Source organism: Oncorhynchus mykiss, chromosome 18 (assembly GCF_057628025.1).
Source record: "Oncorhynchus mykiss isolate SJ-2025 chromosome 18, ASM5762802v1, whole genome shotgun sequence".
Classification (NCBI taxonomy): Eukaryota; Metazoa; Chordata; class Actinopteri; order Salmoniformes; family Salmonidae; genus Oncorhynchus; species Oncorhynchus mykiss.
The window spans coordinates 59,512,455-59,528,614 of NC_143039.1; the positions used below are offsets into that span (position 1 = coordinate 59,512,455).

Consider the following 16,160-nt stretch of genomic DNA (forward strand, 5'->3'; position numbering starts at 1 on the left):
GTACTACTACAGGACACACACACACACACACACACTAAACAGCCACAACTAGACACGACTTTGACACGATTAATCCGTGTAAATGGACAGAGCAGAGGGACTAAAAGTATTCTATTGATAATGATATGAATCAGCAAAAGAGGCTAACCATGTGTGTCTGTGTGTGCGCGTGTCTGTGTTTGCGCACGTGTCTGTGTGTGCGCGCATATTTGTGTGTGTGCGCGTGTCTGTGTGTGCGCACATGTCTGTGTGTGCACGTGTCTGTGTTTGCGCACGTGTCTGTGTGTGCGCACATGTCTGTGTGTGCGCGTGTCTGTGTTTGCGCACGTGTCTGTGTGTGCGCCCGTGTTTGTGTGTGCACGCTTGTGTGTATGTAGGTTCATCATGGCTGAGCTGATCCAGACAGAGAAGACCTATGTGAGAGACCTGAGGGAGTGTACGGACGTAAGTAAACCTAGTCTCTCTCTTTGTCTGCCCCCTTACCTATAGTGGGATTCTGCTGCCACTGTCTGGTGCCACCTTGTGAAATTTTAACACAACACACGTGGACAAACATCTGACCAACATGGAAGACCAATAACACAACACATGCACATATAACATGTAGGTTTGCCGTGTAGATTTCCGTTAAATGCAGCAGCTGTGACTCAATGGATCGGATATATCTGGCCCCTCCGTGTGTGTGATCTAACCCCCTCTCTCCATCCTCCTCCCTCCAGACGTACCTGTGGGAGATGACAAGTGGGGTAGAGGAGATCCCTCCTGGCATCGTCAACAAGGAACACATCATCTTCGGGAACATGGTGGACCTCTATGAGTTCCATCACAAGTAAGTCCCGCTCCCTGAGTCATTGTCCCTGTACATCCACAACAAGCTATATCCACTATCAGGTTCATTTCCAGTGCTGAAGCTTTGTATACTAACAGGAGTTATTCTCTGCTTTTATGGTGTTCGCTCACATCCTCTCGCTCTCTCTCTCTTCCTCCCTCTCCTCTTCTCTCCTTTTTCAACAGTATCTTTCTCAAAGAGCTGGAGAAGTATGAACAGCTACCAGAAGATGTGGGCCACTGCTTTGTCACCTGGGTGAGTGAGTGTGTATCCGTTCTTGTCTTTCTCAAGACAAGTGAGTTGGTTCATAAAATGGCCGAATGTAGGTTTGTGATCAAAATCAAATTGCATTTGTCACATGTGCCGAATACAACAGGTGTAGACATTACAATGTTTACTCACAAGCCCTTAACCAATAATGCTTTAGCAAGTTTTAAGGAAAACAAGTTTTAAGGAAAAAGTTAAAGTAACTTGACATCAAATCAAATAAAAAATCAAATGTATTTATATAGCCCTTCTTACATCAGCTGATATCTCAAAGTGCTATACAGAAACCCAGCCTAAAACCCCAAACAGCAAGCAATGCAGGTGTAGAAGCACGGTGGCTAGGAAAAACTCCCTAGAAAGGCCAAAACCTAGGAAGAAACCTAGAGAGGAACCAGGCTATGTGGGGTGGCCAGTCCTCTTCTGGCTGTGCCGGGTGGAGATTATAACAGAACATGGCCAAGATGTTCAAATGTTCATAAATGACCAGCATGGTCAAATAATAGGTCTGGGACAGGTAGCACGTCTGGTGAACAGGTCAGGATTCCATAGCCGCAGGCAGAACAGTTGAAACTGGAGCAACAGCACAGCCAGGTGGACTGGGGACAACAAGGAGTCATCATGCCAGGTAGTCCTGAGGCATGGTCCTAGGGCTTAGGTCCTCCGTCTGTGACATCGGTGAAAAAGATAGAGAATGATTTCTTAGGACAGGTACAAATAAGGATTTCTTAGGACATGTACAAATAATGATTTCTTAGGACATGTAAGGATAGGTGGAAATAGTGATTTCTTAGGATAGGTGGACATAGTGATTTCTTAGGACATGTAAGGACAGGTACAAATAATGATTTCTTAGGACAGGTATAAAGACTTAATATCTCTACTTATATGTGATTGGTCAAAAAGGAAACGCATGCCCTTTTTAAAATTGTATTTATTTATTTATTTAGCCTTTATTTAACTAGGCACTTTTGAGTAGCTACATTTGTTTTAACTCTTTGTTGTGTATCTGTGTGTCCAGGCTGATAAGTTCCAGATGTACGTCAACTACTGTAAGAACAAACCAGACTCCACCCAGCTCATCTTAGAGCATGCTGGACCCTACTTTGACGTGAGTACCCTGCCCTCCTATTGGCCCATACTGTGAGTGACAGCTCTCTGCACCCAATCACACCCAATGTGTTTCTCTGTGTGGGCGTGTACAGGAGATCCAGCAGAGGCACCGATTGGCCAACTCCATCTCCTCCTACCTGATCAAGCCTGTTCAGCGAATCACCAAGTACCAGCTCCTGCTCAAGGTAACCATAGCAACCCCCTTTTATAAAGCACATACACAACCTCTACCAATGTCTGTTTATATTTGCTTATGTTTACATAGTGATGAGCAGGAATGTAGGGACATACCTTTTTATTTGGTGATTAGCTTTTATGCACCCATCACACTAGTTAGCATCAGTGTTTACGTTACATGCCATCTCGGCTGGCGTTCAGCTCATCTTTTTGTTCACCAGTACATCCCAGGTTATGGGTAATCCACCTAATGGGCATATTATCATTCACAATAAATATGACATATTTGCTTTCAAAGGGTATTTGTTGATGGTACCTTTCTGGTGTATGTAGGAGCTGCTGACATGCTGTGAGGAGGGGAAAGGAGAGATCAAGGATGGACTGGAGGTCATGCTCAGTGTCCCCAAGAGAGCCAACGACGCCATGCACCTCTCAATGCTGGAGGGTGAGAGACACATACACACACACGCGCATACACACGTGCACATACACGCACACACTTTCAAAGTCAACAATGCTTATGCACATGCGCATGGTGAAGTAACTCTTTCTTGAACACTCTCTTCCTCCCCCCTCCCCCTCTCCTGTAGGTTTCGACGAGAACATCGAGTCTCAGGGAGAGTTAATCCTGCAGGAGTCCTTCCATGTGTGGGATCCTAAAACTCTGATCCGCAAGGGACGCGAGCGTCACCTCTTCCTCTTCGAGATGTCCCTCATCTTCAGCAAGGAGGTCAAAGACTCCAACGGACGGAGCAAGTACATGTACAAGAGCAGACTTTACGTGAGTACAACATTCTTTCTCTTGTCTCTCTCTCTTTTCTGTTTTAGTCGTTCCCTTTGTCTGTCTCTCTCTCTCTGTCTTTCTTTCTCTTTAGTTGTGTCTCTCTCTCTCTCTGTCTTTCTTTCTCTTTAGTTGTCTCTCTCTCTCTGTGTCTTTCTTTCTCTTTAGTTGTGTCTCTCTCTCTCTCTCTCTCTGTCTTTCTTTCTCTTTAGTTGTGTCTCTCTCTCTCTCTGTCTTTCTTTCTCTTTAGTTGTGTCTCTCTCTCTCTGTCTTTCTTTCTCTTTAGTTGTGTCTCTCTCTCTCTCTCTCTCTGTCTTTCTTTCTCTTTAGTTGTCCCTCTCTCTCTCTGTCTTTCTTTCTCTTTAGTTGTGTCTCTCTCGCTCTGTCTTTCTTTCTCTTTAGTTGTGTCTCTCTCTCTCTCTCTCTGTCTTTCTTTCTCTTTAGTTGTGTCTCTCTCTCTCTCTCTGTCTTTCTTTCTCTTTAGTTGTGTCTCTCTCTCTCTCTCTCTCTGTCTTTCTTTCTCTTTAGTTGTGTCTCTCTCTCTCTCTCTCTCTGTCTTTCTTTCTCTTTAGTTGTGTCTCTCTCTCTCTCTCTCTGTCTTTCTTTCTCTTTAGTTGTGTATCTCTCTCTCTCTCTCTGTCTTTCTTTCTCTTTAGTTGTGTCTCTCTCTCTGTGTCTTTCTTTCTCTTTAGTTGTGTCTCTCTCTCTCTGTCTTTCTTTCTCTTTAGTTGTGTGTCTCTCTCTCTCTCTGTCTTTCTTTCTCTTTAGTTGTCTCTCTCTCTCTCTCTCTCTGTCTTTCTTTCTCTTTAGTTGTGTCTCTCTCTCTCTCTCTCTCTCTGTCTTTCTCTTTAGTTGTGTGTGTCTCTCTCTCTCTGTCTTTCTTTCTCGTTAGTTGTGTGTCTCTCTCTCTCTCTTTCTTTCTCTTTAGTTGTGTCTCTCTCTCTCTCTCTTTCTTTCTCTTTAGTTGTCTCTCTCTCTCTCTGTGTCTTTCTTTCTCTTTAGTTGTGTCTCTCTCTCTCTGTGTCTTTCTTTCTCTTTAGTTGTCTCTCTCTCTTTCTTTCTCTTTAGTTGTGTGTCTCTCTCTCTCTCTTTCTCTTTAGTTGTGTCTCTCTCTCTCTAGTTGTGTCTCTCTCTCTCTCTCTCTTTCTTTCTCTTTAGTTGTCTCTCTCTCTCTCTCTCTCTCTCTCTCTCTCTCTCTCTCTCTCTCTCTCTCTCTCTGTTTCTGGTGTGTCATTGGCTAGAAATAGACAGATACGTATTGCATATTGCCAAAGGAATTCCTATAAAATGGCAGTAATTTGTCTCCAAAATGGCAGTAATTTGTCTCCCTCTCTCCAGACGTCAGAGTTGGGGGTAACAGAGCACGTTGAGGGAGACCCCTGTAAGTTTGCTCTGTGGGTGGGACGAACCCCCACCTCCGACAACAAGATCGTACTCAAGGTAAGAACATAGAAGAATACCTCTCTCCTTTCTCTTTCTTTTCTCTTTCCTCTTCTCCTCCTCTCCTCTTCTCCTCCTCTCTCTCCCTCCTCTCTCTCCCTCCTCTCTCTCTTCTCCTCCTCTCTCTCCCTTCTCTCTCTTCTCCTGCTCTCTCTTCTCCTCCTCTCTTCTCTCCTCTCCCTCTCATTTCGCTCTCTTTTCTCTTCTCCTCGCCTCTTCTCCCCCTCTCTCTCTCTCTCTCTCCTCTTCTCCTCCTCTCTCTTCCTTCTCTCCTCTTCTCCTCCTCTCTCTCTCTTCTCCTCCCCTCCGTCTCTCCTCTCCCTCTCCTTTCTCTATTTTCTCTTCTCCTCCTCTCCTCCTCTCTCTCCTCACCTCTCCTCTCTATCTCCTCTCTATCTCCTCTCCTCTCTCTGCCTTATTACTCTCCTCACCTCTCTTCTCTCTCTCCTCACCTCTCCTCTCTCTCTCCTCACCTCTCCTCTCTCTCTCCTCACCTCTCCTCTCTATCTCCTCTCCTCTCTCTGCCTTATTACTCTCTCCTCTCCTCTCCTCTCCTCTTCCTCTCTCTGCCTTATTACTATCTCCTCACCTCTCCTCTCTATCTCCTCTCCTCTCTCTGCCTTATTACTCTCTCCTCATCTCTCTTCTCTCTCTCCTCACCTCTCCTCTATCTTCTCTCCTCTTCTCCTCCTCTCTCTCCCTTATCTCTCTCCTCTCCTCTCCTCTCCTCTTCCTCTCTCTGTCTTATTACTATCTCCTCACCTCTCCTCTCTATCTCCTCTCCTCTCCCTGCCTTATTACTCTCTCCTCACCTCTCCTCTCTCTCTCCTCACCTCTCCTCTCTATCTCCTCTCTATCTCCTCTCCTCTCTCTGCCTTATTACTCTCTCCTCACCTCTCTTCTCTCTCTCCTCACCTCTCTTCTCTCTCTCCTCACCTCTCCTCTCTCTCTCCTCACCTCTCCTCTCTCTCTCCTCACCTCTCCTCTCCTCTCTATCTCCTCTCCTCTCTATCTCCTCTCCTCTCTCTGCCTTATTACTCTCTCCTCTCCTCTCCTCTCCTCTTCCTCTCTCTGCCTTATTACTATCTCCTCACCTCTCCTCTCTATCCCCTCTCCTCTCCCTGCCTTATTACTCTCTCCTCACCTCTCCTCTCTCTCTCCTCACCTCTCCTCTCTATCTCCTCTCTATCTCCTCTCCTCTCTCTGCCTTATTACTCTCTCCTCACCTCTCTTCTCTCTCTCCTCACCTCTCCTCTCTCTCTCCTCACCTCTCCTCTCTCTCTCTCCTCACCTCTCCTCTCCTCTCCTCTCCTCTCTATCTCCTCTCTATCTCCTCTTCTCCTCCTCTCTCTCCCTTATCTCTCTCCTCTCCTCTCCTCTCCTCTCTATCTCCTCCTCTCCTCTCCTCTCCTCTCTATCTCCTCCTCTCTCTGCCTTATTACTCTCTCCTCACCTCTCCTCTCTCTCTCCTCACCTCTCCTCTCTATCTCCTCTCCTCTTCTCCTCCTCTCTCTCCCTTATCTCTCTCCTCTCCTCTCCTCTCTATCTCCTCTCCTCTCTCTGCCTTATTACTCTCTCCTCACCTCTCCTCTCTCTCTCCTCTCCTCTTCTCCTCCTCTCTCTCCCTTCTCTCTCTCCTCTCCTCTCTATCTCCTCTCCTCTCTCTGCCTTATTACTCTCTCCTCCTTTCTTTTACTTTCCTCTCCTCACATCCCATCTTTTCTTTTCCGTCTCTTCTCTTCTCCTCCCCCCTTTTCATCTTCCCCGTTTGATTGCATGACTCTATGCTGCTGTCTGGTGGATGTGAAGCTTTGTGTGAAGCTTCGTATGTGCTTCTCTGTTTCTTGTTTCTCTCTGTATTTCTCTCCCTCTCTCGATCTCTATACGTATGTTACCCTAGTCTCTTTATCTCTCTGTGTTCTGTCTGATGACTGTTCTATCATACAGTCTAGTCTAGTACAGTACATCTGTTACCCTGGTCTCTTTATCTCTCTGTGTTCTGTCTGATGACTGTTCTATCATACAGTCTAGTCTAGTACAGTACATCTGTTTCCCTGGTCTCTTTATCTCTCTGTGTTCTGTCTGATGACTGTTCTATCATACAGTCTAGTCTAGTACAGTACATCTGTTACCCTGGTCTCTTTATCTCTCTGTGTTCTGTCTGATGACTGTTCTATCATACAGTCTAGTCTAGTACAGTACATCTGTTTCCCTGGTCTCTTTATCTCTCTGTGTTCTGTCTGATGACTGTTCTATCATACAGTCTAGTCTAGTACAGTACATCTGTTACCCTGGTCTCTTTATCTCTCTGTGTTCTGTCTGATGACTGTTCTATCATACAGTCTAGTCTAGTACAGTACATCTGTTACCCTGGTCTCTTTATCTCTCTGTGTTCTGTCTGATGACTGTTCTATCATACAGTCTAGTCTAGTACAGTACATCTGTTACCCTGGTCTCTTTATCTCTCTGTGTTCTGTCTGATGACTGTTCTATCATACAGTCTAGTCTAGTACAGTACATCTGCGTCTTGGGCCGTTTTGTTTATGTTTGTATCTCTGAATATTAACCGTTCGTTCGCTAACCAACCGTGGGCTACCAACCAATGCTTACGCCAACACCACTGACATGAACTTTAACCCCTAAACTCCAACAATTCTTCAAGCTCCCACACGCTCCCACTACATTCTATATCCTTTGTATGGAGTCGAGGCCTATACATATTTATTGTCTAGAAAAATGGATCTCTTCTTTTTTTTTATGATTTGACACCTCACATGTTGACCCTCTTTCTTTAATTTTCCTTCTCTCTCTCCCATCTTCCTTTCTTCCTCTTTCCATCGCTCTCTCTTTTTTCTCTCCTTACCAAACTCAACATCTTACTTTTTTGAACACCCACCTCCAAAGCTAGTTTTAATACGGAAGCTTTATGTTTGTGCCAGTGGTTGTAAAAGTATGTTTCCCTGCTCCTAACCCGATGTGTCTAACACAGTGTATTGACTCTGTTCCTATTCTGCTCATCTACCTGTGCTGCCCATATTAACCATTAACTGGCCACCACCAAAATACTGGGACTGTTGTCCGTTTGTCATCTCCAGACATTCTGTCCTCATATAAAATGTCATATAAATGAACTAAAAACAAAACAGTGAAATTCTCTATTCTATATTTGAACCAAAGCCAAGTCAGGGATGCAAACATGGATCAATGGTGAGTAATACTGTACTAACTAGCCTAACACCTAACACAGCCCTCAGCTGCATCTCAATAGTCTACTGTGGAATTCTCTCTGTCTCCTCTCCTACTCTCCCTTTTCTGTTTCAATGTCCACACTAGCTTACTACTTAGAATGAAGCCATGTGATGCGCATGCATTCTAAATGGTATGCTAATGTGGGTATTGGAATATAACTGTTCATTCTAAATGGTATGCTAATGTGGGTATTGGAATATAACGGTTCATTCTAAATGGTATGCTAATGTGGGTATTGGAATATAACGGTTCATTCTAAATGGTATGCTAATGTGGGTATTGGAATATAACGGTTCATTCTAAATGGTATGCTAATGTGGGTATTGGAATATAACTGTTCATTCTAAATGGTATGCTAATGTAGGTATTGGAATATAACGGTTCATTCTAAATGGTATGCTAATGTGGGTATTGGAATATAACGGTTCATTCTAAATGGTATGCTAATGTGGGTATTGGAATATAACGGTTCATTCTAAATGGTATGCTAATGTGGGTATTGGAATATAACGGTTCATTCTAAATGGTATGCTAATGTGGGTATTGGAATATAACGGTTCATTCTAAATGGTATGCTAATGTGGGTATTGGAATATAACGGTTCATTCTAAATGGTATGCTAATGTGGGTATTGGAATATAACGGTGCATTCTAAATGGTATGCTAATGTGGGTATTGGAATATAACGGTGCATTCTAAATGGTATGCTAATGTGGGTATTGGAATATAACGGTTCATTCTAAATGGTATGCTAATGTGGGTATTGGAATATAACGGTTCATTCTAAATGGTATGCTAATGTGGGTATTGGAATATAACGGTTCATTCTAAATGGTATGCTAATGTAGGTATTGGAATATAACGGTGCATTCTAAATGGTATGCTAATGTGGGTATTGGAATATAACGGTGCATTCTAAATGGTATGCTAATGTGGGTATTGGAATATAACGGTTCATTCTAAATGGTATGCTAATGTGGGTATTGGAATATAACGGTTCATTCTAAATGGTATGCTAATGTGGGTATTGGAATATAACGGTTCATTCTAAATGGTATGCTAATGTAGGTATTGGAATATAACGGTGCATTCTAAATGGTATGCTAATGTGGGTATTGGAATATAACGGTGCATTCTAAATGGTATGCTAATGTGGGTATTGGAATATAACGGTTCATTCTAAATGGTATGCTAATGTGGGTATTGGAATATAACGGTGCATTCTCCAGTGGGGTCTATGGACCTGTTTAGACTAAAATATGACTTCAGAGACCGTGGTGATTTTGGGAATTAACCTTTGACCCTTTCTCCCTGGCCAATGGCAGGCGTCGAGCATTGAGAACAAGCAGGACTGGATCAAACACATCAGGGAGGTGATTCAGGATCGAACCATCCACCTGAGAGGAGCTCTGAAGGAACCCATACACATCCCTAAGTCTGCCACCGCCAAGCATCACAAGGGACACCGCAGGTACAGGTACACGAGTGCATTAGTATACTATACACACCTACACACACAGAGACACACATACACTTATATGCGTGTATACACACACACACACACTGACCTCTGTCTGTGTTTGGGGTTTGATAGGGATGGAGAGGACTTGGACAGCCAGGGTGATGGCAGCAGCCAACCAGACACCATCTCTATTGCCTCACGCACCTCACAGAACACACTGGACAGTGACAAGGTGAGCACACACACACACACACTCTGGTCAACTCTCTGGCTGCACAGAACATAGACGGGTGAGAACAGCACACAGTATTTCTAAAATGACGTTTTATCATGAAGAGAAGGCTTCAGTTGAAAAGGACCTGAGGACTTTGTTGCCTGCTTTACCCTCGTAGGGGAATGATGTAATAATGATCCACCTCCTCCTAGGATACTACATTCCCCCTGACCATCTCTCTCTCCTCTCCTCCAGCTGTCCGGTGGCTGTGAGCTGACCGTGGTGATCCATGACTTCATGGCTGGTAACAGCAACGAGCTGACCGTCCGGAGGGGCCAGACTGTGGAGGTCCTGGAGAGGTGCCATGACAAGCCTGACTGGTGTCTGGTGAGGACCACGGACCGCTCCCCTGCCCACGAGGGACTGGTACCCTGCACCATGCTCTGCATCGCCCACTCACGCTCCTCCATGGAGATGGAGGGGATATTCAACCATAAAGGTGGGTGAGGAGATCTGTAGTAGGGGACAGCGTCTTTTGAGTTTCAGAAAGTCCTATATTTAAGCAATAAGGCCAGAGGGGGTGTGGTATATGGCCAATATTCCACGGCTAAGGGCTGTTCTTATGCATCACGCAACGCGTAGTGCTTGGTAAAGCCCTAGGCTGTGGTATATTGGTCATATACCACAAACCCCCGAGGTGCCTTATTGCTATTATAAACTGGTTATCATCGTAATTAGAACAGTAAAAAAACTAGTTGTCATACCCGTGGTAAACGGTCTGATATACCACGGCTGTCAGCCAATCAGCATTCAGGGCTGGAACACCCCAGGTTATAATAATGGTTATTATTAAATGTGTTATGGGTGTGTTCAAGACTTTGATAACCTCTCTTTCGCTCTCCCTCCTCCCCCTCCTCCTATCCAGACACTCTGTCAGTGTGTAGTAATGACTCCATCATGCCAGGCTCCTCTGCCACCCTGCAGCCCGGGCATCACGGCATGGGCTCACACACCTCGCCCGGACCTAAACGACCAGGTAATCACACACACCTCGCCCGGACCTAAACGACCAGGTAATCACACACACCTCGCCCGGACCTAAACGACCAGGTAAACACACACACCTCGCCCGGACCTAAACGACCAGGTAAACACACTCACCTCGCCCGGACCTAAACGACCAGGTAAACACACTCACCTCGCCCGGACCTAAACGACCAGGTAAACACACTCACCTCGCCCGGACCTAAACGACCAGGTAAACACACTCACCTCGCCCGGAACTAAACAACCAGGTAAACACACTCACCTCGCCCGGACCTAAACGACCAGGTAAACACACTCACCTCGCCCGGAACTAAACGACCAGGTAAACACACACACCTCGCCAATTTTTTACAAAGGGATTGAACAAACAGTTCTAAATTCACAGTGGTGGAAAAGGAGAAGGTGTGTGATTGTGTGTGCCTAGATGTCAGTGTTAACATTCTCTACCGCCTTGTCCCAGGTAACACCCTGCGTAAGTGGCTGACCAGCCCAGTGCGTCGTTTGAGCAGTGGCAAGGCAGACGGGCACGTGAAGAAGCTGGCGCACAAACACAAGAAGGTGAGGAAGAGTGGCGAGATGACGGGCAGCACCCAGAAAGACTCTGACGACAGCGCTGCTACACCCCAGGACGAGACTGTGGAGGAGGTAAGGGGGAGACCTCAAAGTCTTCTGTGTGTCTGTGTCTTCTCTTTCCCTCTACCCTCTCTCCTCTCTCTACCCTCTCCTCTCTCTACCCTCTCCTCTCTCTACTCTCTACTCTGTCTGTCTCTATCTCTATCTAACCTCTTTCCTTCTCCCCTCTCTCTACCCTCTCCTCTCTCTACTCTCTACTCTGTCTGTCTCTATCTCTATCTAACCTCTTTCCCTCTCCCTCTCCCTCTCTCCTCTCTCTACCCTCTCCTGTCTCTATCTCTATCTAACCTCTTTCCCTCTACCCTCTCTCCTCTCTCTACCCTCTCCTCTCTCTACTCTGTCTGTCTCTATCTCTATCTAACCTCTTTCCCTCTACCCTCTCTCCTCTCTCTACCCTCTCCTCTCTACTCTGTCTGTCTCTATCTCTATCTAACCTCTTTCCCTCTCCCTCTCTCCTCTGTCTGTCTCTATCTCTATCTAACCTCTTTCCCTCTCTCCTCTCTCTACTCTCTCCTCTGTCTGTCTCTGTCTCTATCTAACCTCTTTCCCTCTCCCTCTCTTCTCTCTCTCTCCTCTACAGAGAGTGCGTAACGAGGGCCTCTCTAGTGGGACCCTGTCCAAGTCCTCGTCCTCTGGGATGCAGAGCTGTGGAGAGGAGGAGGGTGAGGAGGGGGCCGACTCTGTACCCCTACCACCCCCCATGGCCATCCAGCAACACAGCCTACTGCAGCCTGACGCACAGGACGACAAGGTAAGGGTTAGGGGAGAGGGGAGGTAGAGAATAGGTCAGCCTGACTCTCAGGAGGGTAAGGTGGAGGGGTGGGGAGGGGGGTAAAGGAAAGAGAGCCGAGGTCAACTGGTAGACACATCAAAAATGACAGATCGGTTTATAACCAGTAACAACCCTAAACTACCCCCATTTCAACTACCCTTCATTTGAGAAAGAAGACTGATAATAATATTTGATTAATTCAATGTTTTTTGTTGTTGTTAATAAAAATAGTACAAAATGTACCCTTGAACAAGGCACTTAACCCTAACCCTAACCCTAACCCTTGAACAAGGCACCTAACCCTAACCCTAACCCTAACCCTTGAACAAGGCACTTAACCCTAACCCTAACCCTAGACCTAACCCTAACCCTAACCTTAACCTTAACCCTAACCCTAACCTTAACCCTAACCCTAACCCTAATCCTAACCCTTGAACAAGGCACCTAACCCTAACCCTAACCCTTGAACAAGGCACTTAACCCTAACCCTTGAACAAGGCACTTAACCCTAACCCTAACCCTTGAACAAGGCACTTAACCCTAACCCTAACCCTAACCCTAACCCTTGAACAAGGCACTTAACCCTAATTGCTTCTGTAAGTCTCTCTGGATAAGTGTCTACTAAATGACTACAACGTGAATCGAAGATCTCCCACCCAGCGAACTCATCCTTTCTGTTACGGTTTCTCTCTCCTATGATTTAGTCATGAGTTTGATTATTTTGTTATTATATTCTACAGACAAACATTACATCAATTTGAGTTAGTTGTCTTATCACGTCCTTCTTAGCAGGGGCCATAATTCACAAAACGTCTCAGCGTAAGAGTGCTGATCTAGGATTGGGTCCCTTCTCTTATTCATTACGATGAAAGGCAGAAGTGATCCTACTCGGAGACGACTCTTTGTGAATACAGGCCTCAATGTGTTATGAAACATTGAGGCTGCTATTCGAATAGAAAGGAAATGCACCCGTTACTGTAGCCGTCGTGGAGTCACCTTGTCTTGGTACAGCAGCGTTTTTCTCTGACACTAATTTGTGTTTCTCTTTTTGTTTTTGTTTCCGACTGTATCGTTGGTTTGCTGTCTGTTGACTGTTTACCATGCTGTAGCATTATCTTGATTTATGTCCTGTCTTTGCTTTGTCTCAGTTTCCATACCTCTCCATCTCCTGAAACAATCCTTCCATCTCTCTTTCCCTCCTTTTCTCTTCCCTCGATACTTCAGTTCTCTCTCCTCTCTCTCTCTCACATTCTCTTTCGCTCTCTCTCTTTTCCCCCTATCGGTAACTGTACTATAGACGTAGTGGCTGTTTTTCTTCCGGTTCTTCTTATGAAAGTTAGTTGAAGGACAACAGATGTAGAATTTTTACGCCGTTCCTGTCTTCTAGGTCTTTCTAGGTTTCTCTCTGAGGAAAAGGACACTCTTCCAAACGTCTCTCTCTCTCTCTCTTTTATTCTGCCTGCCTTACTCTCGCTTGCTCTCTCAGCCTCTCTTCTACGCCCAAATCTGCTCACTCTCTGCTCTCAGTATCTGCAGGGCTTTTATTCAACTATAGAATTACTCCCTCTCTCCATCTGTATTTTTAGTTTGGATTATTTTACATTTTATCATCATCAGACTAGTTCCTTCAAAAAACGACATTACATTTTATTATGCACTTTTACATTTATTTTTTTTTAAATTATTTATCTGCCTCGTTGCCTGGTAACTCCTCTGTTTGTTGCGTGATTGCACCCTCAGAATAACTCGGAGGCACACGCAGAACTGAGTAGGTAGAAGTCTCTAGAGGCTGATGCAAGGTCAGTTTTGCGTTCTTTCACACTATTCCGGATAAAATTGGTGCAAACTGATCCTAGATCTGTACCTAAGGGCAACGTCTTGCGTTCGGAACACTCGTACAGACAAACCGATGAATCAGACCCCCCTTACTCCCTCCTCCTCACCCCTCCTCACCCGTCTTCACCCCCTGTGTGCGTTAACCCCATTGCACCGTGTGATTAATTGGCACCTACTGTAAGCCCTGGTGTGGCCAGAGGGTACAGCCCAACACCCCACCACACACAGACCCTTAGTGGGGCACAGCACAGTCTGGAGACAGCACAGCAAGGGTGAGACTCTCTCATACACTTTATTGTCCCTCCTTTCTTTATCAATGTCCTTCTGCAGTGTACAGTTCATATTTAACTCATCTCACATCTTTATTTTGTATTCTCTGATTCTTTAAAGCTCATATCTTACGCTTAACATCTCTTTTTTCTCTTTCAATGGCCAGTTCCAGTTCATTATCGTTTATATATGTTTTCCAATTCCCTTATTATTATTATTATTATTATTATTATTATTATTATTATAATGAGTTCACATCTCATATACTTTCTCTTTTTTACATCTCCTAACATTAACCTCTCTCATTTACACTCTCTTACACTTTCTCTTTTTTACATCTCCTAACATTAACCTCTCTCATTTACACTCTCTTACACATTCTCTTTTTTACATCTCCTAACATTAACCTCTCTCATTTACACTCTCTTACACTTTCTCTTTTTTACATCTCCTAATATTAACCTCTCTCATTTACACTCTCTTACACTTTCTCTTTTATATCTCCTAACATTAACCTCTCTCATTTACACTCTCTTACACTTTCTCTTTTTTACATCTCCTAACATTAACCTCTCTCATTTACACTCTCTTACACTTTCTCTTTTTTACATCTCCTAACATTAACCTCTCTCATTTACACTCTCTTACACTTTCTCTTTTTTACATCTCCTAACATTAACCTCTCTCATTTACACTTTCTCTTTTTTACATCTCCTAACATTAACCTCTCTCATTTACACTCTCTTACACTTTCTCTTTTTTACATCTCCTAACATTAACCTCTCTCATTTACACTTTCTCTTTTTTACATCTCCTAACATTAACCTCTCTCATTTACACTCTCTTACACTTTCTTTTTTACATCTCCTAACATTAACCTCTCTCATTTACACTCTCTTACACTTTCTCTTTTTTACATCTCCTAACATTAACCTCTCTCATTTACACTCTCTTACACTTTCTCTTTTTTACATCTCCTAACATTAACCTGTCTCATTTACACTCTCTTACACTTTCTCTTTTTTACATCTCCTAACATTAACCTGTCTCATTTACACTCTCTTACACTTTCACTTTTTTACATCTCCTAACATTAACCTCTCTCATTTACACTTTCTCTTTTTTACATCTCCTAACATTAACCTCTCTCATTTACACTCTCTTACACTTTCTTTTTTACATCTCCTAACATTAACCTCTCTCATTTACACTCTCTTACACTTTCTCTTTTTTACATCTCCTAACATTAACCTCTCTCATTTACACTCTCTTACACTTTCTCTTTTTTACATCTCCTAACATTAACCTCTCTCATTTACACTCTCTTACACTTTCTTTTGTACTTCTACTTTCTGACTTGCACACCTGTGTAACCTCTTTCCTGCTCTTGTTTTTCAATGTCATAGATTTGACCTCGTTCCTAGGAGACTCATTGCAGACTGTTTTCCCCTTTTGTCACGTTAAGCACTTTCTTTTAGTGATCATAGATTCACTATACCCTTCAACTTCATATCAGAACCTCTTTCTTGTTCTGGTCAACATTGGATCCTTCATTGAGAGCAGAGGATCAAAATACAACCGTAACGGTAACATTGTAGAGGTAGACTAAGAGAGATGACGTCATCGTAAACAAACCAACATCCGACTTAGACATCACCAACATACAGGCTACATTTGTACCTGTCATTAAATGTACTGTATGCCTCAGGAATATTTGGGGATCTATCCAGAAAAAAAAATGTTTTCTTAAATTGTCTTTTCAGTAGTTTTGGGTCCATCTCTCCAGATGAAATGTTTTTAATTTTCTCCCTTGAAAGGGTGTTCCACAAGTGAACTTTTATTGATTGGTTGTTTGATGGATAACTGAACTGGAATGGTATTAAATGAAGCCTTTAGCCAAATCATGTAGTAAGACTACGCTGAGGGGAATATGTTAACACCTTTCTCCCTGCATCCCTGTCCAGAGCTCCTCCCGCCTGTCCGTCCGGCCGTGCAGTTCTGAGACGCCCAGCGCAGCAGAGCTGGTGAGCGCCATCGAGGAACTGGTCAAGAGCAAGATGGTGAGGACTATGG

At 44.2% G+C, this 16,160-nt stretch overlaps 1 protein-coding gene across 21 annotated transcripts in view; it reads left to right on the forward strand.

Annotated features, from left to right (window-relative positions):
* The window catches only part of LOC110496473 (triple functional domain protein), a 123,672-nt gene that overhangs the window by 90,202 nt on the left and 17,310 nt on the right, over positions 1-16,160 (forward strand). For 4 of the 21 annotated variants that reach the window (XR_016488566.1, XR_016488568.1, XM_036953055.2 and 1 more), the window contains exons 27-42: positions 378-444; positions 720-829; positions 1,015-1,084; positions 2,115-2,204; positions 2,299-2,391; positions 2,717-2,828; positions 2,974-3,164; positions 4,503-4,604; positions 7,782-7,811; positions 9,179-9,324; positions 9,448-9,547; positions 9,785-10,028; positions 10,455-10,565; positions 11,037-11,221; positions 11,790-11,960; positions 16,052-16,147. Coding sequence is in view for 8 of the 21 variants with exons in the window: in XM_036953055.2 (XP_036808950.2) it covers positions 378-444; positions 720-829; positions 1,015-1,084; positions 2,115-2,204; positions 2,299-2,391; positions 2,717-2,828; positions 2,974-3,164; positions 4,503-4,604; positions 7,782-7,811; positions 9,179-9,324; positions 9,448-9,547; positions 9,785-10,028; positions 10,455-10,565; positions 11,037-11,221; positions 11,790-11,960; positions 16,052-16,147 (1,918 nt within the window). In the remaining 13 variants the exon portion in view is untranslated. Of the gene's footprint in view, positions 1-377; positions 445-719; positions 830-1,014; positions 1,085-2,114; positions 2,205-2,298; positions 2,392-2,716; positions 2,829-2,973; positions 3,165-4,502; positions 4,605-7,781; positions 7,812-9,178; positions 9,331-9,447; positions 9,548-9,784; positions 10,029-10,454; positions 10,566-11,036; positions 11,222-11,789; positions 11,961-13,090; positions 14,090-16,051; positions 16,148-16,160 lie in introns of all 21 variants that reach the window. The other 17 variants (XR_016488569.1, XR_016488570.1, XM_036953058.2 and 14 more) reach the window with 7 other exon arrangements.